General features: G+C 38.5%; 1 protein-coding gene across 4 annotated transcripts in view; it reads right to left on the minus strand.

The window, feature by feature from the left end:
* Positions 1 to 26,791, minus strand: part of ubr4 (ubiquitin protein ligase E3 component n-recognin 4) — a 224,472-nt gene that overhangs the window by 87,786 nt on the left and 109,895 nt on the right. For all 4 annotated transcript variants that reach the window (XM_041798818.1, XM_041798817.1, XM_041798816.1 and 1 more), the window contains exons 40-46: positions 17,067 to 17,225; positions 16,768 to 16,920; positions 14,820 to 15,047; positions 14,517 to 14,674; positions 14,225 to 14,399; positions 13,849 to 14,050; positions 12,676 to 12,839 (exon numbers count right to left, since the gene is read on the minus strand). In XM_041798818.1, the coding sequence (XP_041654752.1) occupies positions 12,676 to 12,839; positions 13,849 to 14,050; positions 14,225 to 14,399; positions 14,517 to 14,674; positions 14,820 to 15,047; positions 16,768 to 16,920; positions 17,067 to 17,225 (1,239 nt within the window). The remainder of the gene's footprint in view (positions 1 to 12,675; positions 12,840 to 13,848; positions 14,051 to 14,224; positions 14,400 to 14,516; positions 14,675 to 14,819; positions 15,048 to 16,767; positions 16,921 to 17,066; positions 17,226 to 26,791) is intronic.

Consider the following 26,791-nt stretch of genomic DNA (forward strand, 5'->3'; position numbering starts at 1 on the left):
TTTGTCTAGCTAACAAAATACAATTGTGTATAAAACTGGGGGAAAAAAAAAAAAAAAAGGATTTCATGGTAAGAGTAGCCTCCAAGGTTTGACATCACACATTGCGCTCATACTGCCAAGGAAATTGTAACTTTTTATTCACATACATTACAGTTTTTTTTCCAATTGCTAACACACTAAAATGATAGGCATAGCACAATTACTTAAACTGACACACAGAGAAAAACCTCTCCTCAAGTCTCCAAAACTCTAAACACATTTTCTGCTTTACACACATTTTGCAATTCAAAATGGCACTTTTTAAATGCACTGAACATGGTTCTCTGCATAAGACACAACAATCTGACATAAAGCCACATGTTTGTCATTTCGAAACACTGCCATTGAAAATAACACCACATGAGCTAATTGGCCAATATATGTGCCACCTGGCCAAACACCTCAATGATTAATTGTTACCACTTCAATCAGGAAGTAAGCACTATAAAAAGACCACAGGTGAGCAACATTTTTACAACAACAATGGAAGATGTTGCAGAGAAAGGAAGAGGGGGGGTGAGAATGAGAGGGGGAGGAAGAGTGAGAGGTAGGGGTAGAGCTGGTAGAGGAGTTCGTGGCCAAAGAAGACTACAACTTTCAAACGAAATCAGAGCAACCTTAGTTGATCATGTCATCAACCAATCAACTAATTATTTTTCTTGCCCCTTTTTTTCTATATATTTTTTCTGCACATTTTTACTGCAATTTATTTTTCAGTTTACTGTTTTTGTGAGCATATTTTTGTTCACTCAAATGTAAATTTATCTGCTGTACATAGGTTGCACTGACTTGTTCGGTGAAAATAGAAAAATGTTTCGACAGCGTGTGTGCATCTGCAAATATTTCTGTGCATGTGAACAATCTGAAGAATTTTCTACAATTTGAACTATTTTAGCATTCTGGCAAAGCATAATAGAGAGTGCTTGTCATTATGACCAACAGTGTGTAGTTGGTTAGACAAAAATCTGGTAATATAAATGAAGTGTGTGCTATTTGGTGCAAAAGTTTGATTTTGATAATGGTATATGTAGTTTTGGCCGCAGTGCTTCATTTTGCAAGATATATGAGGTATTTTACAGTTTGGGTGTGTGGTTTTGTGAATTGTGTTAAGTATTTTGATAAAAACCAGCCAAGTTTGCAAAATTGTGTTTTAGCAATTGGAAAAAACTGTAAGAGATTCATGTGTGGTATTCATGGTTTGATAGTATGTTCTTGACTAATTTTGACAATTGAACAGACTATTGTGCATGTGATGACTTATACAATGAAATGATGCTGACATGTTTTGGAGAGAACAACCATTAGACTGAGAAGTCAACAATCAGTTCAGATCAACAAGATCTATTCACTAGGAAATTGTGCTAAATGCAGGCTACCTGTACTTAATCATTTGCAAGGATGTACTGAGACATTGAGACATGTACTAAGACATTTGCAATTGGATGAAATGAAGGAAAAATTCAATTCTGTTGTGAACAATTGCCAAGTGGTTTGGAGGTTTTTCCATGTAATTTTGAGAATGTAATTTTGGTTTCAAGAAATGAACCAAACCAATGGAGAGAAACTGTTAAAGCCCATAAAGAAGTAGAGCAAGATGAATTATGGACAAAATTTTCAGCCAAGGAAGGGGGCCATCAAATACATCCCCCAGTACATTTGAAAATGGTTTGAATGGGAGATTATATTCTCAAAAGACATAAAATAATCAAACATGGTAGAGTTAATCTTCCAATTCACTAACCATTTATAATATTTAATACAAGGGTGAACAGCATGTACATTATTTTGAGAATGTTTCAACATTTTTTGCCAGAATAAAGGTATTGAAGACAATAGCTGTGCTTGAAAATTACTTGTACCTACATCTCCAAACTATGACGTTAAAGACCCATATGTAAAGAAATCTCCATAATCATCATTTACAAAACACACATATTTATTCTGAATATAGAGGGCAGGATACAGGTTAATTATTGATATGAACATTTTCATTTAACCACAGGATATGTTGTCTGGCCTCTCTACACCATCTTTGGGTAACACAGACTGAAATTTTTACAACAAAGACAATGAGTTCATCAGAAATTGAGAGACTTTTGGAAAATATTAAGCACATGTTTTACAGAAGATGGGGGTAACTGGAAGAATGGGAAAAAAATTTAAAAATGAATGATTTAGAGAGAGGAATAGTCCGATGGGACTGACATAGTGTTGAGTGTGCCTTGTTTGCAAGTGAGTATTGTGTTTAGAGCAATAGTAGTCTTTGACATCTTTTTACTCTGCTGGTTGCGGTTTCAGATGTGTTCTGTTTAGGTGGAAAGTGTTGTGCTTGCCAATTTGCCATGATCTATGGGCTCACAACGGTGTGTGACAGGACTCTGTCTATGGACCTTGATACTGTTCTTTAAATGTTTTCCTCAAAGGAGGTGGCAATCAGGTGCCTCTTGTGATGAAAAGGCTATTCATGGGCATTTTCCTTTCTGAGGAGAGTAATTCATTATATAGCTCATTATCATGGATGGAACCATCACATAACAGTTGTTGTTCATCTGTAAGTTTGGGAGGGTAGGATTTCATCCCATCAAGCAAAAATTTATGTACTGATTGCATTTCTTCATCATTACAATTTTGAGTAGAAAATTGCAAAAAGTTTTGAGAATATGATTTTTAGCCAAAATGTTGTCAATATTTTTCCTTGATGTACTAGTGAATCTCAAAAATTAGAATATCATGGGGAGCAGGTGGCCTAGTGGTAAAAGACGCTCACCGCATGTCTCTCCTCCACTCTTGACCCTGTTTCCGACTCTATCCACTGTCCTTCTCTATGTAATAAAGGCACAAAAATGTCCCCCCCCCCCCAAAAAAATTAGAATATCATGAAAAAGTTCATTATTTTTTGTCACTCTTTACTGAAAGTGAAACCCATATATTACATAGACTCATTACACACAGAGTCAAGTATTTCAAGCCTTTATTTCTTGAAATGTTGATGATTAGGGCTTACAGATAAGAAAACCCAAAATTCAGTGTCTCAAAAAATTAGAATATTACATAAGATCAATTAAATAAAGGATGTTTTAAAAAGAAATGTCAGGCTTCTGAAAAGTATGTTCTTTTCTTTGCCTTAAATACTTGGTTGGGCCTCCTTTTGCATGAATTACTGCATCAATGCAGCGTGGCATGTAGGTGATCAGCCTGTGACACTGCTCAGGTGTACCTGAAGCCCAGGTTGCTTTGATAGCGTCCTTCTGGTCATCTGCATTGTTGGGTCTGGTGTCTCTCATCTTCCTCTTGACAATACCTCATAGATTCTCTATGGGGTTCGGGTCAGGCCAGTTTGCTGGCCAGTCAAGCACAGTAACACCATGGTCATTGAACCAGCTTTTGGTACCTTTGGCAGTTTGGGCAGGTGCCAAGTCCTGCTGGAAAAATGAAATCAGCATCTCCATAGAGCTTGTCCGCAGAAGGAAGCATGAAGGGCTCTAAAATGTCCTGGTAGATGGCTGCACTGACTGTGGACTTCAGAAAACACAGTGGACCAACACCAGCAGATGCCATGGCAGGCCAAATCATCACTGACTGTGGAACAAGTCTATACAACATATGGGTTTCACCTTCAGTAAAGAGTGACAAAAAATATTGAACTTTTTCATGTTATTCTAATTTTTTGAGATGCACCTGTATAGTCCTTTGTCATCCTGCCACCTACCGTTAAAGGGCAGAACCAACTCATACAGAAACTGCTCTGCACCACTTTTTTCCCATTTAACGGATTCCTGGGATGATCTACATTTCTGCTGTGCTGCAGCACACCCCACCATTCCCCCATATCTGTGATTGCAACACACCCCCATGTACCTGAAGGTGTGAGGGCCTGTTCATTGCTGCTTGCAACCCTAGTTTGGTTTGTTATTTTCTTGATTTTAACATATAACCTGTGCTGTAACTGTAAATCAGTGCACTACTATATTTGGAGAGCTGTCTGTCCACTCAATATGTATGTATGTATGTATGTATGTATGTATGTATGTATGTATGTATGTCTTGACTTGCAAACCTCCCTGTTGCTCCAATTGTCATTCATACATCTCAGAGGACTTCTTGGGTATACTGGGTCAAAACTGGAAGCATGAAAACATCATGAAAATGTATAGATTTTGTATAAAACTCCAAAATTTCCATTTTTATGCTTCACTGCTCATCCTCAGGTCCCCATCAACTGATATGACTGACGTGCTGACGTACAGTTAATGTGTTGTGTCACTTCCTCTTAGTGCTGCTGCTCTTGTGCTGTGTCTCACGCATTACACACCCCAACAAGGACAAGAAAAGGCTTAATTTTCCTACATCTCGATCCTGCTACAGTTAACTTTTTGACTCTACTGCTTATCGCTACTGTTTCATTGCTGTTGTGCGTTTATATGTACATATACTTAACAACAAGCACCCTCGTGGTTTAGCTGCTTTTCTCTTAGCCTCCCTGTCCTCTTCCTACAGAGCTTAGCCTAGCTTAGCCTCAGCTTATGTGTCTGCCTTAGACTGCTTGCTGTGCTAGATTTTCAAATTCTCCCTGCAATTTTTCCAAATTCACTGAAAACTGTATGTGTATATAAGTTTATTTGGGCTCTGGAGGATAGCTTTTGGAAACACTGCTCCACACCCCTGAATCCAAACCTTTATTCTCTGCTCTTGCTAGCCAGCCCCCTGTAGCCGGGATCAAGTGACCCAGTCGGATCGCTAGCAACCACTTCACGTTTTAACTAGATTTACCCCACTCAGCAACACACTCGTTGGAAATAAAGCTGATGGATGGATGCACGGATGGATCTACACCACATTCCAAATTATTATGCAAACTGGGTTTTAGTGTCATTAACATTCATTTTTTGTTTTTTCAATGAAACTCTTGGATAGTATTGTGGCTTGGGGTTCTTTGGATCACTGAAATCAATTGCAGACACCTGTGAGGAGTAGTGGATGGTTGGTGGATGGCCACCATGTCCCAATAAGGCTGTGACGTCAGCAAGGAGGTGGCGGAGTCATGTTCTGGGTCAGATCCATGAGGAGAGAGCTGGTAGGCCCCTTAGGGTCCCTGAAGGTGTGAAAATGACCTCGGCAAAGTATATAAAGTTTCTGACTGACCACTTTCTTTCATGGTACAAAAAGTGACTGATCACTTTCTTCCATGGTACAAAAGGAAGAGCAGTGCCTTCTGTAGCAAAATTTTCTTCATGCATGACAATGCACCATCTCATGCTGCAAAGAATACCTCTGTGTCATTGGCTGCTATGGCCATAAAAGGAGAGAAACACATGGTGTGCCCCCATCCTCCCCTGACCTCAACTCTGTTGAGAACCTTAGGAGCATCCTCAAGCTAAAGATCTATGAGGGTGGAAGGCAGTTCACATCAAAACAGCAGCTCTGGGAGGCTATTCTGACATCCTGCAAAGAAATTCAAGCAGAAACTCTCCAAAAACTACTAAGTTCAATGGATGCAAGAATTATGAAGGTGATATCAAAGAATGGCTCCTATGTTAACATGTTACTTGGCCTGTTAAGATGTTTTTGATTGAAACAGCTTTTGATTTCAGTAAATACACTATATCGCCAACAGTATTCACTCGCCTGCCTTGACTCGCATATGAACTTAAGTGACATTGCATTCTCAATCCATAGGGTTTAATATGACGTCAGTCCACCCTTTGCAGCTATAACAGCTTCAACTCTTCTGGAAAGGCTTTCCACAAGGTTTAGGAGTGTGTTTATGGAAATTTTTGACCATTTTTCCAGAAGCGCATTTGTGAGGTCACACGCTGATGTTGGACGAGAAGGCCTGGCTCTCAGTGTCCGCTCTAACCCCGAATTTCCATATACAGCGTGCGCGCCACAGAACGCCGGCGAATCGAACTGTGGAGCACTTCGCTCCCTCTCTAGTCTATCAGAGCATTTCCATGGCCGGCGCTTCAGACTGGCAGCGGCGCGTGCCTGGAGCGCCACTCCGCTCCACTTCGTTTCAAATACGCAGCAGGTCTATTTTGGCGCCAGCCGCTGCCAAACCTCGTAAATTAACCGTCGTTCAGAAAGGAAGTCACAAGAGTAGAACATCCAGTTCTTTCAAAATAAAACACAATGCACGGACTCCCGACCGCAATCATCACTTTATCAACATTACGTCTGATCCTGCAGCAAGAGCAAAGGGTCACCGAGAGGTCAGTGGGTCACTGAGCTACACTGGCACCTTTGACGAGGAAAAGTTAAGTTTTTGGAATATTTAGCCAAAGAATTTTGCATAAAACCACAGATCCTTTAAGCAAACATGAACCTTTTGACTTCCTAATGTACTCACTCAACGAAGGAAGCAATAATATCATGGACTTATACCGGAAAGGATGATAAATTAACCCCAAAAGGTAAAATAGTCCGCTGTTGACATGCTATTTCTGTGTGAACTCGCAGTTCTCCTGTGATCTCTTCCTGATGATCAGGGCTGCGCGCCACGGCGCAGTGCTCTAGACTCGCTTCCAGTGGGTGAGGTCGCTCGCCTTTCGGTCGGAGCAAACCCGCAGCGCGCACACTGTATATGGAAATTCGGGGTCAGTTTATAACATGTTTTGTTATCGCGTGATATCGTAATTCCCACATGAGCTTGTGGCTCTCCAGGGATAAACAATGCAGTCAGACAGTACCATTCTCCTGGCAACTGCCAAACCCAGACTTGTCAATCAGATTGCCAGATGGAGAAGCGTGATTCATCACTCCAGAGAACGCATCTCCACTGCTCTAGAGTCCAGTGGTGCAGGGTTGACACCACTGCATCCGATGCTTTGCACTGCACTTGGTGATGTATGGCTTGGATGCAGCTGCTCGGCCATGGAAACTCATTCCATGAAGCTCTCTACACACTGTTCTTGAGCTAATCTGAAGGCCACATGAAGTTTGGAGGGTAGCAATCGACTCTGCAGAAAGTTGGCGACCTCTGCGCCCTGTGCACCTCAGCATCTGCTGACCCCGCTCTGTCATTTTAGGTGGCCTACCACTTTGTGGCTGAGTTGCTGTTGTTCCCATTGCCATTGACAGTTGACTGTGGAATATTTAGGAGCCAGGAAATTTCACGACTGGACTCTATCACAGTACCACGCTGGAATTCACTGAGCTCCTGAAAGCTACCCATTTTTTCACAAATGTTTGTAGAAACAGTCTGCATGCCTAGGTGCTTGATTTTTTACACCTATGGCCATGGAAGTGATTGGGACACCTGATTTCAATTATTTACTTTTGGCAATGTAGTGTATGACCTCCTAATGCTGCAAATTCAATGAATGACCATTTCCAGTTCTTTACAACCTATAAAATCTTTTAAAACTCTGTTGTGCATAATAATGTGGAACAGTGCATTTTGAGATTTCTATTTTTAGAAAAATAATAGTTATCATTATGAAGTTTGTTCAAAAACATTTGAATTATGCTCTAACAGCTGATGACTTGAAAAATATTCTGTCATTTGAGTTAATACTTAGAAAAATGTAATTTGCATAATAATGTGGAAAGCAGTGTAGGTTCCAAATGAATTCCGTCGGTACTCCTGAGTACCAATTCATGTAAAAATCAAACGGTACCATGTTTCGGTACCATAACCCATCCTTGTGACTGGAAGAGAGTGGAAGAGTAGTCAATTTTCTTTGCAGCATTGCATGTCTTAATGACATCGGTAGAAACTTACTTAAACGGATACTTCAACTTTTTTTGGCAAATTCCCCCATTGCCATAATTCCTAAAGTCTTAGTAATATGTTTGTTGCCTTTAGTTGTCAGTGCAAGCTGTTTGTAGACTGGCGCTGCCGAGTTCGGAGCTTCTTTGCCAACTCAATGTAAGCAGACGGTATTCTGGCTTTCCCTCATCAAACTCATCAAATACACTATCCAACAACTCCAAACTGCTCACGTGGACAAGTTGTGACCTGCACATTCACCACGCTATGAAATATAACGTATAATTATGTAACATTACGACACATGAAGCAAATACTCGGAACTATTTCTTGAGTAAACCACTGGGTGGAGTGACACAGTGCAGCAGATATGTCTGGAGTGTAGTTCCGGCTTTGCATTTAGCTTTAAAACATCTCCGTCTGTAGTAATGTTCCACTATTATTTCATAGCACGGTGAATGTGCAGGTCACAACTTGTCCACGAGAGTGTGTTTTTGTAAGAGTGTGTCTTTTCAAAATATGATGCAGATTACACTGCAATATTTGTGACGTGAGGTGCAGAGTTTATCACGGCAATATTTCTAATCTAAAGAAGCAGTGTGATGTCTGATTATTCAGATCGGCTCCTGCTGTTTTCCTCCTCGTTCATCCCCTCCTCCCTCTCCCTCACAACGAATCCTCACTTTCAACACAGTGATTTACCCGTTTACCATGTGGATATCAACCATAGAAATATACCAGATAAAGGCATATGTTTGTTTTCTAAGCCATATAACAGAGACTCAATTAAGACACGGTACAAATTGCCTAGTGTGAGTGCATCCTAAAGGTTGCTCTCCATCTCTCCAACTTGGCACAGCTGCTTTATGAAGCTCACTGTCGGGATGGATGGATCCAGAGTGATTTTGAAAGAGAGACAGAGCCACAGGCTCATCCTCACGGCTTGTTTTCGTCCAGAATGAAACAATTTGCCACATTCTATGAATTTTTGCAGTGAAAACAAATACAACGTAACAGAGTCAGTGTGCAAGGTTCAGGTGTATGACATTTTTTCGGATTAAGGCTCAGTTATGCTTCTGCGTGGACGGCCGCATAATTGATTGATATGTGAGGAGCAAGCTTTGCTCCTACCAGAGAAAGTCGGCATGTTAGTTTGGTTGGAAAAGAACTAGAGGAGGAAAGAAGATGTGCAGTACATGTAGTTCATGGCAGGAGTAGTAGTTTGTTGACTTTTTTGTAGTTTGTAATACTTTAATTGGTAAAGTATAATACCTTTATTTATTTAGTTAGTTATTTTGACTCCATCCTCTATTTTTCATTTGTTTTAAACTTATTCTCCCTCCATGGACCCCAACACACATTTTTTCCAAGAGGGGAAATTAGAGGGATAGGAGGTAATAGGGCTGGGTTTTAATTTGTACAATATAAAGAAAAACCACTGAGTAGTTGTGGTAGTTTAGGTTATCCATGTTGAAGTAATTTGTACAAACACTTGTGATGTTACATTAAAAACAGTGTTCAATGTTGTTCTGATATATTTAATATTTGGTAGTGTTTGATATTGAGAAAAAAATATCTAAAATTCAGGAGTTTTTAGGTTATTTTATAAATGAAATAACATTTATTATTGCATATTCACACACAAAAGTACTGAAAATAGGTATTATAGTGTACTGGTACCGGTTCACAGGTGCCGGGACTTGGTACCGTACCGGTTCAGATGTGAAAGGTACCCTTCCCTACTGATTGATCACATTTTAACTGAAACACAACTCAGTTTTTACCACTTCTATTGTTGGTTTTTGTCCTCATTTTGTCTTTACCCCAATCTATAGAAAAGTATCATTAGTGGTATCGGTACAAATATCACGTATTTACTGTCAACCCCAGTGACTGAAATGCCAGTGACGGTAAGTGTTTGCTAACTGCTATTAAACCGCTAATGAAGTGGGGAAGTAGCTAGCCAGGCATATGAAAACACTAAAGAAAAGTCTGTAGAGGCAGAGCAGTGAGAGCTTGATGTTTTGTTCCCTCAACTTTGCCTGTAAGGCAGCGGCTGCAAGACCCACTGCCCTTTCCTCTCTCCACACGATTTTAAAACAGCCTCCATAAGTGAAAGCAGAAAGGCCCTAATACATTAATATTGCTAATACATTTAAAAGACTATTCACGGACCTGCAGAAGCATAAAACACCAACAACAACGTCCCTTCCTGTGTTTGCATGAGCTAGTCTGAAATCCTTCACTGACAAACATGAGTCAGGTTTTAGTGCGTGTAACTACTGCCCCAGTGTTTTATTAAAAACAAAGTGACAGAACACTTCATAAACCATACACATGATAAATTGCTCTAAAAAGCACAAATTTCAATTTGCATTTTATGTTGTGTTCATTTTAAATCAGGAGCTATTTAGTTGTTTTCTGTGTTGATTTCATTTTGCATGATTTTTTGTTTTCCACTTTTTGTCTCATGTTTAATATATCATAGCAGCATTAGCTGCAATAATGCTAGTAAAAGGTAAATAATAAGAATAAGAAGAATAAGAATAAAAAGAATAATAGGTAAGGGCAGGGCTCGATAGTGCGAGCGTTTCACTCGCATTTGCGCCTAAAAATAAGTGTGTGCGAACTGTTAAAAATATTTAGGGGCACATGTGCGCATAAAAAATCAGCAGAAGGAGAGATCTAACCAGGAGGGCCTCACTTTGAGCGTTTCTTTCTTCTCTGTCTTTCTGTACATCAGACTGGTTTGTGTATGACTAAAATGATCAAAGTATGTATACAACGCTGTCTAAACATAAAGTTTACCTGGTCTTCACACCTTAGTAAATTAACCCTCAAGATATCCTTTTTTGGGAGATGGGTGCCATCCGTGATCAATTATGTGTGCACAGTGTCGTCTCGGTCTGCCCCTCTCTCTCTCTCTGTTTCACAGAAACTCTGATTACGTCTGTCCCATATTTTCACCTGCTGTTCTGCATCCTCTCTTGTCAAACGTCACTTTCTACAGTTGTTTAGTTTGCGAATTTATGATAAAACTGCAGGGCTCAGGGTCCGACATTAACGGTTGCCCGAATGCCCGGGGCAACTTCAAAAAGCCGACAGGCAAGCAAAACTTGGTAAGGACATGCCCCAACGGGCAAGCACGACTCTGAGCCTTTCTATTCATTAATTTTATTATTTTCCTCTCTCGTTTCTGTTACTACGGAGCCCCCGAGTAGCCAGATGCAGTGTGTCGCTGCCTCCATTGGCTGAGCGTGTCTGCTGACGTGCAGACAGCTGCACAAACTTTAACTAACCTTTATGAAGATAAACACTGTCATCAGTAGAGATTCATGGTAGGTCACATCAATAAATCTGTTATCCACATAAAGAAGACAGGCCTTAACTTCCAAATTTAAACGTTTATTGTTTTAAATCTGTATATAATTACCACCGGATGCACTTGACAGAGAGGCACGTGTAATAGAAGAGAGCAGAGGAAGTCCGCTAGTGGTGCGTCTCTTCAGTAAGTTCATTCGCTGAGGTGTGCTGTCGTGTTTAATCTGAAGCTTCCCATTTCCTCGTTTTAACTTTTTCTCCAGCCACATCCTGCCGATGCTCTCGCACACCCAGATCTTTAGACAATTATGCCAACGCGCGTCATCAAAGAGCGTAACTCACACGGATCACACGTGGAGATAACGTCATATCTAGTGAAATTTGTCCAAACATGGGTGTTTAATTTGATCTTAATGCACTTATGATCATAAATATTGTCAAAAGAGCAGAAATATAAAACCAAAGCTCCAAAATGAGGAAGGGTCAAACGATGTGTCTGGAGACCTGCAGGTGTGAGGCAGGGCTGGTTTTAGTCATTTGGAGGCTCAGGGCAAAGACCAATATGAGACCCCTCTCCCTTTTACTAAAGAATGAATAATAAGTGAAAAAAAAATTAGAAAGGATCTCTGTTATGTTAAAAAATCCACAGAACTACAGTAAATGTCCCAATGTGAGATATAAATACCCAAATAGCCAACCATCATTCATCATTTTCTTTGAAAAGCATCTCAGAGCTCAAACTCAGCACATTCTAATATCTTAAAAAATCTTTAGGCCAGGTGAACTTTCGTAACACTGGTGTTGGGCCAAAGATTGGTATCTCCAAAATGACCACTTGACCACAAAAGTTTATGATTTATAAAAAATGATATATGATTTATAAAAACAAATTAAAATCATGAAAAATTGAGATACAAGGTTTTAGCCTGATGTCAGTGATAAATAAAATAAATATATGCTCATTATCAGTGACATACTGATTCTTCTGTCTCTATACAGACATTGTATCCCACCCACACCTGATACCAGAGTCTGCTTAGAGTCGGCCTCATGACCACTTTAAGCACTGGGACAGAAGTGTACTTAAGTTAATTATCATTATTCAAGAGACCTGAAGAATGTTTAAGGATAGATGGAGCTCTTGTACCCACGATTACTGTAAGATAGCCTAAAAATTAGTAACATTAAAGACAAAATTAAATTGCAATACTTTTTCAAAACTTGATTATTTTACATTTCTGTACATTTTGTATACAAATTCATTAAACAATTTTGTTTTTAAATGGGTATTTGCATCACGTTTATAATGGAAACATTATTTGATCGATTTTCATTGTGCCCCTAAATTTCTTTATGTGCTCCTAACTTAGGAGCACATGTGCTCCTTGAGAAAAAACTTAGCGTCAAGCCCTGAAGGAACAACTAGAATCTAGAAATCTGGACCTTTAAATTTTTTTTATCAATTAACCAAACCCGTACTGAACCATGACCCCAAAACCAAGGTACAAACCAAACTGTAATCTCTGTAAACCATTACAACCCTAGCTGTAAGGAAAAGAACAGCAGTCATGCAAAGTTCCATATCAGAATTATATTCTTAAACATACCTTTGTATTTGCCACATACATCCCAGTTGAGTTGAGCCTGTGTTTTATCTGCTGTCCATTATAGACCTGCAGTAAGTCATTACCCCCAAACTCCACCTCTGTCAGCTGCTGGTTATGTTCAAAAAAGTCCACTGGGAAGGTTACCTGACTGGAGGTACGAGTGGCTGAAAGAAAAATGACTTCATTAAAATCTGACACTTTGCCAGACATTACTGATTAAAAAAGAAAAAATATGTTTCACAAAACCTAAAAATCAAAACCTCAAATCAATGTGTTGTTTTGTTTTTTTTAAGCACACATGCATTAAGCATTTCTATAATCAAAGTGCCTTCAGCTCCCAGACACTTACAGAGTGTTATAACAAAAATGGGATATGACACAATGCTAAAAATGTTCCTATCACAATTTTTACTAACTACAGCTAGAGAGAGTAGATTAATTCTAAAGACAGAAAACAAAGAAAAGGGACCACGACTTTTTAAAGTCTGGATTTTCCTACATTGGTCTTGATGACGCTCCAAGGCCACAGTATGTAATTTGCTAAGAGGTTCTAGCTAATGACAACAAGAGGCTATCTTAACTCCAGCAGCATACTGCTCCCCATACCTCCCCTTACTCTCACACAATCCCTACATAATGAGAGAGTAAACTTTCCCCTTACCCTGTTAGGAATTTAAATCTGAGCTGCAATGTGATAGGTAGCCTCTTTTGTCATTAGCAGGATGTTTGTAGACACAAAGCTCATGCAATTTTAAAAGAACAGTGCTGGCACATTGTTGGGCAGTTTTTGGTTGTGTCAAGATTCTGTCAAATTGATCATATTGGGCTTTAAGTAAATGGCATGGGGTGCATGACTTGAGAGTTTTTTGAAGTCAACGTTCATGTGATAAAAGTCGAATCAACTTCGACATGTCATTGATGACATCACAAATAAATCCACAGGACAGGGGCAACAACCAACAATACATATTTACAAATCATGCTACATGCATTGCCTTCAGAACAAGTGCAATGCATTATTTATCGATTATGTTTTGTTTCTGGACTGATGCAGAACTATCCACCTTCAAATTGTAATATATCATGGAAAATATTATTTGTAACATGGCTATCAAATAGTTCTATAATTACTAGTACATTTAATCAATAGCACTTCTTTGGACTTAAACTCACTGGTAGCAGCAGCTTTGCGCTTGCGAACAGGCTTCATGATGCTGATGCCACAGCTAGGCTGTAGTGAAGGCTGGAGCCAGTAAGAGGTGTTGTCCACATTGGCCATGTAGATTCGGAGGCTCCCATCCTCACAGAGCAGAATCATGGTTGTACGCTGTTGCTCATTACTGGCAGTGTGTCGAATAGCTACCATATCTTGAATCTGAGGAAACAACATTTTTTAAATTTCCCCCTACAGTATTTGATGTGTTATAAATCAACTGCAATTAGTCTATACTCCTACAACATATATGCAAATTGCCTCAAAATCATACATTGAAGGATTTCTTCTCACTTACTTGTGACTAGTAAGGTTAGCACAGTTCAGGGAGCTTACCTTAGCTTTGGCTGGCAGAGTTTTGATTTCTTGGATAAGAAAGGTGTCTGGTTTGATCATGATGACGAGGGGTATGCCCGTTGTCTGCTGCACACAGCACACCAGGCCTGGATGATTCATGACCTCAGACCACTGGCATAGGGCTGGTGACATCTTACTGCTGCTGCCATTAGAGCTAGAGATGGAAGGCCAGCAAGAGATAGTGTCTTAGTTCTTTAATTACCTATCATTACACTGCACTCACAGCGCCTATCGTGTCCAAGAAATATTACCCGTGTCCAAGAAATATTACCCTTTCACGTTGATGGGGAAAAGCCTTTGAACATCAGTAGTGCTGCGACTCACTGTTGCAGCAAAGGATTTTCCCTGGCTGTAGCTGAAGAAAAGCATCTGCAGTACGTGTGAGTAGTAAACCGACACACCGCCACCAGCAACTTGCCCATTGCTATCCTAAAATAACACATACAGAGTTTAATTCATTTATTTTTGCTCTGAATTCAAAAAACATCAAAATCATTTGTAAAAATGAAATCTTTAGAGTTTAAATGTATACAGCACCCCACATATCCTTAGGTGCAGTACACATCCTACCAACCTTCAAGTCGTCATGGTTTATCTCCAAAACGTTTGTGACATAGAAAGGGCCATGTTGGGCACTGCTGGATTCATCCATGAGCTGGGTGTACATGTAACCTGCTGAAGACATGATGGCAATAACGCTCTTCCCCTCCTCATTGAAAAGGAAGGTAGCATCACGAATCTTAGAACTTGGAAGAAGAAAGTAATACACGGGACTGAGGGCATCCAAAGATAAGTCATAAATCTGCATAAAAGAAAAAACACAGAAAAAGAAAAACAATTATGCATGTGTCGCACCTTTTACTCCATCTCGCCTTCACACATCTGTGAAGAATCTGTCTGAAGCAGTCATGAGCACTACATACTTCTGTTTGCATGTCCATGTTGCTCTGCTATACTTCAGCCAAAACACTACTAAGCAAATCAATTCCAATGTCAGTTCCTGCCATATTTTCCTACTTGCTTGTGTAAAGGAAATCTTGGCAACTAAAACCAAGTGCATTATGCTTGAGCTGTAGCGGGTAAATATTGAGCAACAGTGATTATACTGTATTTACTGCAAAGACTGAAAGGGAGGAGACCTAGGAGGACATGGAAAGTACAGCCACATACTCAGCTGAGGAAGGGGAGTTGGGAATCTTTCTCTCTAACTCAGCCACTGAGCAAGAATTATGTTTCATGAAATCCACATAATGTTGGCAAGCAGGTCTGACTAGTTGGATTGCTGTCTGCAGCCATTTATGTCACTCTAAAGTACACACAATATGGATGTAGACCAGGGGTCTCAAAATCCCAGCCTGTCTGCCCTTGATATTAATATTCCCATGATGCAAACTCATGAATTTCAATAACAGATATTTTCACAATGAAATCAAAAGCTTGTTAACATGTAACTTGGCCTGTTAAGATTTTTTTGATTGAAATAGTTTTCGATCTCAATAAATATGACCTCCTAATGACGCACATTGAACAAATGACCATTTTCAGTTCTTTACAACCTATAAAATCTTTTAAAATTATGTTTTCCTTAATGATGTGGAACAGTGCATTTTGAGGTTTTTATTTAAAAAAAAAAAAGATAATGTTATCATTATGAAGTTTGTTCAAAAACATTTGAATTATGCTCTAAAGGCTGATGACTTGAAAAATAGTGTCATTAATATTTAGGAAAATGAGAGGAAAATGTCATTTGCATAATAATGTGGAACGCGGTGTAAGGCTGATCAGAGATAACAGTTACAGTCTCATCTATGATACTTGAGGAAAAGGAGCTGGAGGTCAAATTGACTGATGATATCAAAAGTTAAAATTACTATTGGCAACTTATTTTGTTGATTTTGGTGACTTCTGTAAACAAAATGGTGCATCTTTTTCTGTATTTACACATTTTTTATGGGTAAGTAGTTATCTAAAACTGGATGAAAAACATCCTAAACATGTTGCTGAATTTTTAAAGGTTTTTATTTAAAAAAAAAAAAAAAAAAAAAAGATAATGTTATTACGAAGTTTGTTCAAAAAAATTTGGATTATGCTCTAAAGGCTGATGACTTGAAAAATATTCTGTCATTTGCATTAATATTTAGGAAAATAAGAGAAAAATGTCATCTGCATAATAATGTGGAATGCAGTGTAGTGTAGACAAAAATATAGTGGCCTGAAAGGTTAAACATAATGCATTAAACTAAAGTGAACTGATGGTCATCGTCCATTTAAACAGGAGAGCTGAAATAGCTGTAAAAAGATAAAAGACATAAAGCCGACATAAATATAAGACACTGAACAGGCTGCACCTTGCTCTGCGCTCTAAAATTTTAATTAATCATTATTTCCTGTGAACTATATCAAAGACGCATTTTTGTGCTTCTGAGTATTCCCAAATAAGATGTGACAGGCAGACAGATTGTTTAAGTGTTTGGAACAATGGAGGGAAGGTGGGGGCACGAATGAGGCTCTACTCTACATACCTTGACAAAATCCGCAGTGATGATGGCGAGCTCAGTTTGTGAGCCTGGTAACCAAATGGCTTTAATAATGAAGTTACCAGTGGCCAATTGGGGATGTAACACCAGATGGTCTGATACAGATCCTGTGCTGCTGAAAGTCAGAACATGGCAGTCCTAGTGGAAAAACATAACAAGCCCCAAAGAATATACATAAATTTGGTCCAAGTTAGTGTTGTTATTTCATCAAATGTATTAGTACACAAGGAAACACAATGTCAAGATAGCAGAAAAGCTTTTTAAAAGAAAGGTGGTTTTCTAACCTTCAAGCCACACACAGCAAGGTAATCTTCATTACAAGGGTTGCCCGTGAGACTGAGCACAGTAAACGGAACTGGAGCAGAGGCCAGACGGGTCAGTGTGAGCTTTCTCTTGCTGGAGTCAGCCTGTTTCAGCAGAGTGGACAGCTGCAGAACTGTTATCTGCAAAGACATGGAGAGAAAATAAGTTAGAGACTATAAAGACTCAAAAAAAGAGTGTTGGCACTTGTTAATACTGGTTTACATATACAGGTGAATCTCAATAAATCAGAATATCATCCAAAAGTTGATTCATTTTGGTAATTCAATTCAAAAAGTGACACTTATATATTAAATAGATCCAATACACACAGACATATATATTTCAAGTGTTTATTTCTTTTAATTTTGATGATTGTGGGATATATATTATAGTAGAAAACGATAATGAAAACCCAGAATTCAGTACCTCAGAAAATTAGAACATTATGAAGAAGTTCAATATTGGAGACTAAAACGAAGCCAATTCAAGGATTCAGGAGAGCTTCACCAGGAGTGGACTGCAGCTGGAGTCTGTGCTTCAAGAGCCACCACACACAGACGTATCCAGGACATGGGCTACAACTATAGCATTTCTTGTGTCAAGCCACTCTTGAACCAGAGACAGCGTCAAAGGCATCTTACCTGGACTAAGGACAAAAAGGACTGGACTGTTGCTCAGTGGTCCAAAGCCCTCTTTTCAGATCAAAGTAAATTTTGCATTTCATTTGGAAATCAAGGTCACAGAGTCTCAAGGAAGAGAGGAGAGGCAAAGGATCCAAGCTGCTTGTAATCCAGTGTAAAGTTTCCACAGTTAGTGGTGGTTTTGGGAGCCATGTCATCTGCTAGTGTTCGTCCACTGTGTTTTATCAGGTCCAAGGTCAGTGCAGCTGTTTACCATGAAGCTTTAGAGCACTTTATGCTTTCCTCTGCTGACCAGCTTTATGGAGATATCAATTTCATTTTTCAGCAGGACTTGGCACCCGCCCACACTGCCAAAAGTGCATTTGCAAGTTGTCTTGTGAAAATTTTCTGAGAATAACTGTGTATTCTGTGACAAAATCGATCTGATCTGTTGCTACTATGAGTTGGATTTTTAACTGTTGCCCTGACAAGAAATAACTTTTAATGGCACTTTCTGAAGGGATATTTTGACATCAATAATCTCCAGACTTTGTCAAATATGTACAGAATTAAACAACAGAAAAATACTTTTGAACGATTTTTTAAAATTTTCCCCTGTGCTTGATTGGCCAGAAAGCTCGCCTGACCTAAACCCCATAGGGAAACTATGGGGTACTGTAAAGAGGAAGATGCAAGTCACAAGACGCAACAATGCAGAGGAAATATAGGCCACTATTAGAGCAGCCTGGGCTTCCATTATACCTCAACCCTGCCACACACTGTCTGCTCCATGCCACACCACATTGCTACTGCAATCCATGCAGAAGGAACCCCAACCAAGTACTAAACGCTGCACATGTATATCTTTTCAGCGGTCAGTGTTAAAAATCCTTTATCATTATTATCATTTTTAAAAAAAAATCATAATAGTGAAACAAATAAGTGAAAAAGGGGACACAAAACATTAAATCAAGATACTGACATATTGTGATAATATGGGTAATGTAGAATATAACATAATAATAATAATAATAATAATAATAATAATAATAATAATAACAATAATAATAATGTTCATTTAGGAGATATTTGATCAGCAATTGTGTATGTGTATAAGTGTGGGTGGGTGTGGGTGTGTGTGTGTGTGTGTGGGTGTGTGAGGGTGGGTGTGTGCGTGTGTGTGTGTGTGTGTGGGGTATGAATATATGTCTAAAGGACAGTCTAAAACTGTATCTGTAAGGAGAACAGAGTATGAAATAAAATAAATAAATAAATGAACAATTATATCAACAAAAAAAATAATACTGAATAATGTTGATTCTAATAAAAATTATAACAGACGCCAGAATTTAGCCAGAAGGTGGCGTCTATTAGAGGTGCACATTCATGGAACAGATTACCAGCACATATCAGAGACAGTGACAACTATTTAACATTTAAAAGGAAACTTAAACATTGGCTGATAACAAACCAATCATGTAATCATTCATAATGTATGTCTCCTCTTCCACTGCTTGCTGCTGAGAGCTTTTATGCCTCTTGCTTTTAGATAGCTTTCTTTTTGTGAGTTATTTGTTGTGTACAAATTGCTTTGATCTTGTTTGTTAAAACTGTGTGTTATCTGTGTACTGTCTTGTGAATCATGCTATTTTAATCTGTTTTTTGCTCTTTCTGTAATTACCTGCCTTAGGACAACGGATGAAATTTAGCTATTGTGCTAATTCCGGTATATTTACATTATCGTGTTTTGCGAAAATGTTGATTGATGTGCACTGTCCTAATCAAATAAATAATTAAATTAAATTAAATTAAATTACATTAAATTAAATTATTGTAACTAGTTGTGATAATGTTCAATAAATGTAAAATAATAGAGCAGATGACCTTTTCTAATCTGTGAGCTAGAGCTTTACTTGGGATTTTTAAGTTTGTATTAATTAATGTGATGGGGCGGTAACTGGATGGTAAAGTCAGGTCTTTATTGGGTTTCAAGAGGGGGGATACTGTAGCTGTATTCATGTTACAGTTTTTCTCAATTGGTTTGGCTCATTTCTTGAAACAGAAATTGCATTCTCAAAATAACATGGACAAACCTCCAAACCACTTGACAATTGTTCACAACAGAATGGAATTTCTCCCCATTTTATCAAATTGCAAATGTCTTAGTACATGTTGCAAATGTCTTAGTACATGCCTCAAAGTCTCAGTACATCTTTGCAAACGATTAAGTACAGATCTTGTTGATCTGAACTGATTGATGACTTCTCAGTCTAATGGTTGTTCTCTCCAAAACATTTCAGCATCATTTCATTGTTTAAGTCATCACATGCACAATAGTCTGTTCAACTGTCAAAATTAGTTAAGAACATACTGTAAAACCACGAATACCATACATGAATCTCTTGGAACATTGGATAAACTGATTGACAGTCAGGTGAAACTAGAACTTGACTAACGAAAGAGGAGTTTCACACATCTCAGATGACCAATCAAACTGTGTTTAGTTACCTGACAGGTGTTGCCCATGATTGTGAATGCTGCCAAACATGTACATATAGAGCTTGTTTTTTGTTTATGTGTTTATATTACAGAATGTTATGCTGTATACATTTTCTTTTTACTCTTATGTATAAAAGTTACTTACAGTAATGCGTGTGAATAAAAAGTTACAATTTCCTTGGCAGTATGAGTGCAATGTGTGATGCCAAACCTTGGAGGCAGTTCTTACAGTACTGTGAAATCATATATATATATTTTTTCTTTTTTTAGTTTCTTTTTTTTTAGTTTTTTATTTTTTTATTTTTTGAGGGTTTTTTTTTTTAGTTTTTTTGTTTTGTTTTGTTTCCAGTTTTATACACAATTGTGTTTTGTTAGTTGGACAACTGTCAACTGACCACTGTCAGTGAAGGACTGGGCTAAGACTGAGAGGTGGACATGATGAATATTTCAATGGTTACCTGCCATAGTGACAAAACATCAAAACATTTTGACTTGCAGTGCTTACACAATGCCAAAGGGGGAATGCATTTTCAGGGACTGACTCTTTATATGGGAATAGAATTTGGTTTTAACAAATGAGTGAACTGTTTTGGGAGAGATATGAGCTTTTGTCAGGTGTCAACCATGGTGTGGTGCTGAACCCTCCAGGTTATTTTGGCAAAAGCACCAAGGGTGTTGAGAATGTCCTATCTGTTTTAAGAAATGAGCCAAAGCAATTGAGAACGATCTTTGCTTTTTCGGTGGCACTGACTATTTATATGGGAAAGGAATTTAGTTTTGAAGCATGAGTGAACAGTTTTGGGAGAGATATGAGCTTTTGCAAGTGAGCTATGGTGTTGTGCTAAACAGTAAGACTGTTTTGCCAAATGATCTTAGAGTTTTGAGAATGTAATTTCTGTTTCAAGAAATGAGCCAAACCAATGGAGAAAAACTGTAACTGGTAGTTTTTAATTTCTTTTAATGTCAGAGATCAATTATTGAAAATAGGTAATAAGATGGACCCGAAGTGTATAAAACTAAGCAGGAAAGCCATCAGGAGCGGGTGCTTTATTGTTTTGCATGTGGTTAAGTGAAATGAATAATTCTTCCATTGCTAGGGGTGAATAAAGTAGTGCTTTATGTCCTGTGGTAAGTTGTGGAGGGTTAATATTGATTAAGAATGAATTTACTACTTGATTTGTTTGATGTCTGTTGAATAGAGGTTTGCATAAAACTGTCAAAAGATTTCCGTATGTTGGCTTTCCTGTTGAGTTTTTAATGACTGAAACTGTTTTTTTCTTGGCATTTGCTAGGTATTTGCTTGATCTGAATATTCAAATTTTTCATGTCTCAGCCTCTGAATCAAAAACATATTTTTCTTGTTTATCATTTCATCAAGTTGTGATTTGTATTTTCTAAGTTCAATTTGTAATATTTCTGATGGATTTCTGCAGTTTATATTGTCTACTTCCTTAATTTTCTGATCCAGTTTTGTCTCTTGTTCTTTGTTTTCTTTTTGTTGACAGAGAAAGAGATGATGTGACCTTGTAAAACTGCCTTACCTGTTTCCCACAAGACAGAGGGTGAGGTCTCTGGAGAATCATTCATCTCTAGGGAGGATGCCCACTTTCTTTTGATAAAACTGTCAAATTCAGGGGCTTGTAAAGAGATGTGCCAAAAACGCCATCTTTAACTGTATTTGTGAGAGTGGTCCGTTTTCCATGTTACTGATACAGGAGCATGGTCGTTGACGGTGATGGGGTGTTTCCGTGAATTTGACATATTTGCAATTATTGAATGACTGGTAAGGAAAAGACCTATTCTTGAATATGAGTTATGGACTGGTGGGTAGAAAGAGTATTGCTTTTGATGTGGGTGTTGTAGGCACCCTGCGTGTTTGTGCCTGTTTTAGTGCCAGGAAAAAAAAAGAAGAGAAAAATCAAAGAGAGAATAATCACTGTGTCAAAACTGCAGTTCAGACTTCGATGGTGGGATGTTATGATTGCTTACATGTTTCCATGACGACCGTCGCTCCAATGACGTCATGAACATGCGTCTTTGTTTTGGTCAGCGAGACATCCGAGTGACTTTACTGTCTTAGGTTTTCGTCTCCTCCACTCAACCAATAAGTTATTTCTGAATTTTTGTAGTTTGCCATCTATAGAGAGTTTGTCAACAGAGCACCAAGCTCGTTTATTGCTCTCCTGGCGTCCAACATAATGGGATGAAGCAGCCTTAGTCTCCTCATGATCTCCAGTGGAAACTGGTCATTCATGGGGAAGTTGGATCTCTTCAGCTCTCTGCCTATCCCCATAATGGCAAGCTTCATCTTTGTGTCCACAACTTTTACCACAACCAGACAACTTCTCTTCTTGTTTGCAGCGTCGATCTTGCCAATCCAGTGGGCGTGGGAGAGGCAGATAGTTTCCACCTCATGTTCATCCATCTTCAGGTTGTCCTTCATGAATGACTTCACCAGCAACTCTGTTGTCTGTTAAGTTTCTTTGTTCGTTTCAGGAAGCCCATGAATAAATATATTGTCTCTCATGCTCTGGACAGCATGTCTAGGATACCATTTGCCATTTGGAAGTTTTTATCTTGGACCTCAGCTGTTACTTTTTTGAGGTTGTTCACCTCCACCGTGAGCGAGGCATTGTCTTCTTTAAAGACCTCAATCACAGGATAGCTTTTTTTAACTCCTCAGTGACATCAGTCAGCTTTTTCAGTAAGTACAGCTTCTTTATTTGTGCTTCCATGATAGAAATTTACTCACGTATGTGGCAGAGGTCCACTGAAATGACTGAGTCATCAGGTTCGCTTGAGCTCAGTTGCTGTCTGCCACATTTGCTGTCGCATATGTTTGACATTTTGTAGATAGTGTCAATGTACTTCTCCAGGTCTTCAACTGATTCTTTCTCAAACAATTCCTGCTTGATATGTTTAGTTTAATTCTGCAGTATGTTAGGACTGGCTTGTACAGAGTACTGCGCACATGTTCAAGTAAGTGGCCGCACATATTCAAACAGGCGGCCATTGTGTCAGTAATCCATGCAAAAGGAGCTCTGACCAAGTACTGAGTGCTGTACATGTAAATACTTCTCAGCAGTCCAACATTTCTGAATCAAAAGTCCTTTTAATTGGTTTAAAGAAATACTCACCCCTGAAATAGTCTGTGTGTAATGAATCTATGTATGAGTTCCACTATTTGAATTGAATTACAGAAATATTCAAGTTTTTGATGATATTCTTATTTACCAAGATGCGTCTGTATTTAATTATAACCATTTGTGCTAAAAGCACTTTAATACTGCAGTAAAAACTGTCCATACAGCATCCAACTTGGGTTTGTTTACCAAGGTGGATGGACTGCAGTTGCCACATACAATATCTGGACAAATATATTCAGTGTTAATGTTAATGACCTGTTAATTATCAAATTCAGGTATCTTGATCATACCTGTTGCCAAGGGTGTATAAAATCAATCACCTAGCCATGCAGTCTTTTTTTTTTCAAACATTTGTGATACAATAGAGCTCAGTGACAAGTGGTACTGTGACAATAATGTGGAAGTGTTAAAGTACCACAGCAACTCAGCCACGAAGTAGAAGACCACGTAAAATCAGAAAGCTGGGTCAACAACTGCTAAGGCGCATGGTGCAAAAAAGTCACCAACATTCAGTAGATTCTACAGCTTAACAGTTCAGAATATATACACTGATATTGGGTCTGTCAACAGATTACAATTTAAATTGTGATATCTCAGAGTTTCTGTAGTTTTCACAATTAATCACACCATTTTGACTGAACTTTAAAATTATTTACACATGTTAATCTGGCATTAGAAACTGAAATGGAGAAGTGGAAAGACTATAAACACCGCATTATACATTATTATGCAAATTACAATTTTCTCTTATTTTCCTAAATATTTATGAAATGAGAGAAAATTTTTCAAGTCATCAACCTTTAGAGCATAATTCAAATGTTTTTGAACAAACTTCATAATGATAAAATTGATTTTTTAAAATAAAAATCTCAAAATGCACTGTTCCACATTATTAAGCAGGCCACAGGTTTCAAGCAATATGGGAAAGAAAAAGGATCTCTCTGCTGCAGGAAAGTGTTAAATAGTGCAATGCCTTGGACAAGGAATTAAAACATTAGATAGTTCATGAAAAAATAAGCGTGATCATTGTACTGTGAAGAAATTTGTGGCTGATTCAGAGCATAGACGAGTTTGTGCAGATAAAGGCATAATGAGGAAGGTTTCTGACAGACAAATTCATTGGATTAAGAGAGCAGCTGCATAAAATGCCATTACAAAGCAGCAAACAGGTATTTGAAGCTGCTGGTGCCTCTGGATTCCCACCAACCTAAAGGTGTAGGATCCTCCAGAGGCTTGCAGTCGTGCGTAATCTACTATTCAGCCACTCCTAACCAATGCTCACAAGCAGAAACGGTTGCAGTGGGCCCAGAAATAGATGAAGACTCATTTTCAAACAGTCTTGTTGACTGATGAGTGCCGTGCAACCCTGGATGGTCCAGATGGAGGAGTAGTGGATGGTTGGTGAATGGCCACCATGTCCCAATAAGGCTGTGATGACAGCAAGGATGTGGCGGAGTCATGTTCTGGGCCGGATTCATGAGGAGAGAGCTGGTAGGCCCCTTAGGGTCCCTGAAGGTGTGAAAATTAACCTTGGCAAAGTATACAGAGTTTCTGACTGACCTCTTTCTTCCATGGTACAAAAAGTGACTGACCACTTTCTTCCATGGTACAAAAGGAAGAGCAGTGCCTTCTGTAGCAAAGTTCTTCATGCATGACAATGCACCATCTCATGCTGCAAAGAATACCTCTGTCATTGGCTGCTCAACCCTATTGAGAACCTTTGGAGCATCCTCAATCTAAAGATCTATGAGGGTGGGAGGCAGTTCACATCAAAACAGCAGCTCTGGGAGGCTATTCTGACATCCTGCCAAGAAATTCAAGCAGAAACTCTCCAAAAACTCACAAGTTCAATGGAAGCAAGAATTGTGAAGGTGATATTAAAGAAGGGCTCCTATGTTAACATGTAACTTGGCCTGTTAAGACGTTTTTGATTGAAATAGTTTTTGATTTCAGTAAATATGACCTCCTAATGATGCACATTGAACAAATGACCATTTTCAGTTCTTTACAACCTATAAAATCTTTTAAAACTACGTTTTGCTTAATAATGTGGAACAGTGCATTTTGAGGTTTCAATTTAAAAAAAGATAATGGTTATCATTATGAAGTTTGTTCAAAAACATTTAAATTATGCTCTAATGGCTGATGACTTGAAAAATATTCTGTCATTAACATTTAGGAAAATGAGAGGAAAATGTCATTTGCATAATAATGTGGAACGCGGTGTAAGGCTGATCAGAGATAACAGTTACAGTCTCATCTATGATGCTTGAGGAAAAGGAGCTGGAGGTCAAATTGACTGATGATATCAAAAGTTAAAATTACTATTGGCAACTTATTTTGTTGATTTTGGTGACTTCTGTAAACAAAATGGTGCATCTTTTTCTGTATTTACACACTTTTTGTGGGTAAGGAGTGATCTAAAACTGGGTGAAAAACATCCTAAACATGTTGCTGAATTAAAAAAAAAAACAATCATATAACTCACTTAGAATCCTATCTCTTGAAATTGTTATTTAAAGCACTTTTGGTCTGTGTGCAGTAAATTTTCTTCCATCACTGATCAAGTGTCAGAGATGACAAGCATTTAAATATACAGATAAAATAATTTTTGCTGTTTTTTTTTTTTGCTTTTAAAGGCAAAATGGAGGCAAACAACATTAACATTTGTCTGTTTTTCATAAAAATCGCTGTATGTTTGTTTCCCAAAAAATCCCCCCTAGTTAAAAAAAAAGAAAAGAAAAAAAAAACCCATGTGAAGAATCAAGGGTGGGGTGGGGGGTGGGGATTCTTTCATTTAAAAGCTGAATTTCAGGCCCTGAGTGGTAGACTTTTTTTTACATCACTGTGGCTGCCAGGAGATGCTGTTGTGGCCTTAACCAAGTGTGTTAAAAGGGACAATAAGGCTTGTAATAATCACTATTAAAAAACAATTGTGCACTAATTGTGGACCTTCATTAATCGTAATTCATCTTGACAGCCCTAGTATTAATGTAAGCACACAAACTATGGGAAATGGGAGATTCATGGAATGGGTTTCCATGGTGGCAAGCAAGCCTCAATTCACCAAGACCAATGCCAAGCATCTGATGAAGAAGCATAAAGCACAGAAACACTGGACTGTGGAGCAGTGGAAACATGTTCTGTGGAGTGACAAATCCCACTTCTCTGTTTGGCAGTCAGATAGGCAAGTCTGGGTTCAGCGAACATTACCTGGCTGACTGCACTGTGCCAACTGTGAAGTTTGGTGGAGGGAGGATAGAAGTTTTTCAGGGTGTTTTTCAGAGTTTGGGCTAGGCCCCTTATTTCCAGTGCAGGGGTTAAAGCAAAAAAAAAAAAAAAAAAAAAAAAAAAAAAAAAAAAACCCTGAGCCTGAACTGTTTGGGTGTGTGTGCAATCTTGTAGCACAGAACAAAAACCTGTAGCACATTATATAAAAGG

This window comes from Cheilinus undulatus, linkage group 11, assembly GCF_018320785.1.
Source record: "Cheilinus undulatus linkage group 11, ASM1832078v1, whole genome shotgun sequence".
In the NCBI taxonomy this organism is placed as follows: Eukaryota; Metazoa; Chordata; class Actinopteri; order Labriformes; family Labridae; genus Cheilinus; species Cheilinus undulatus.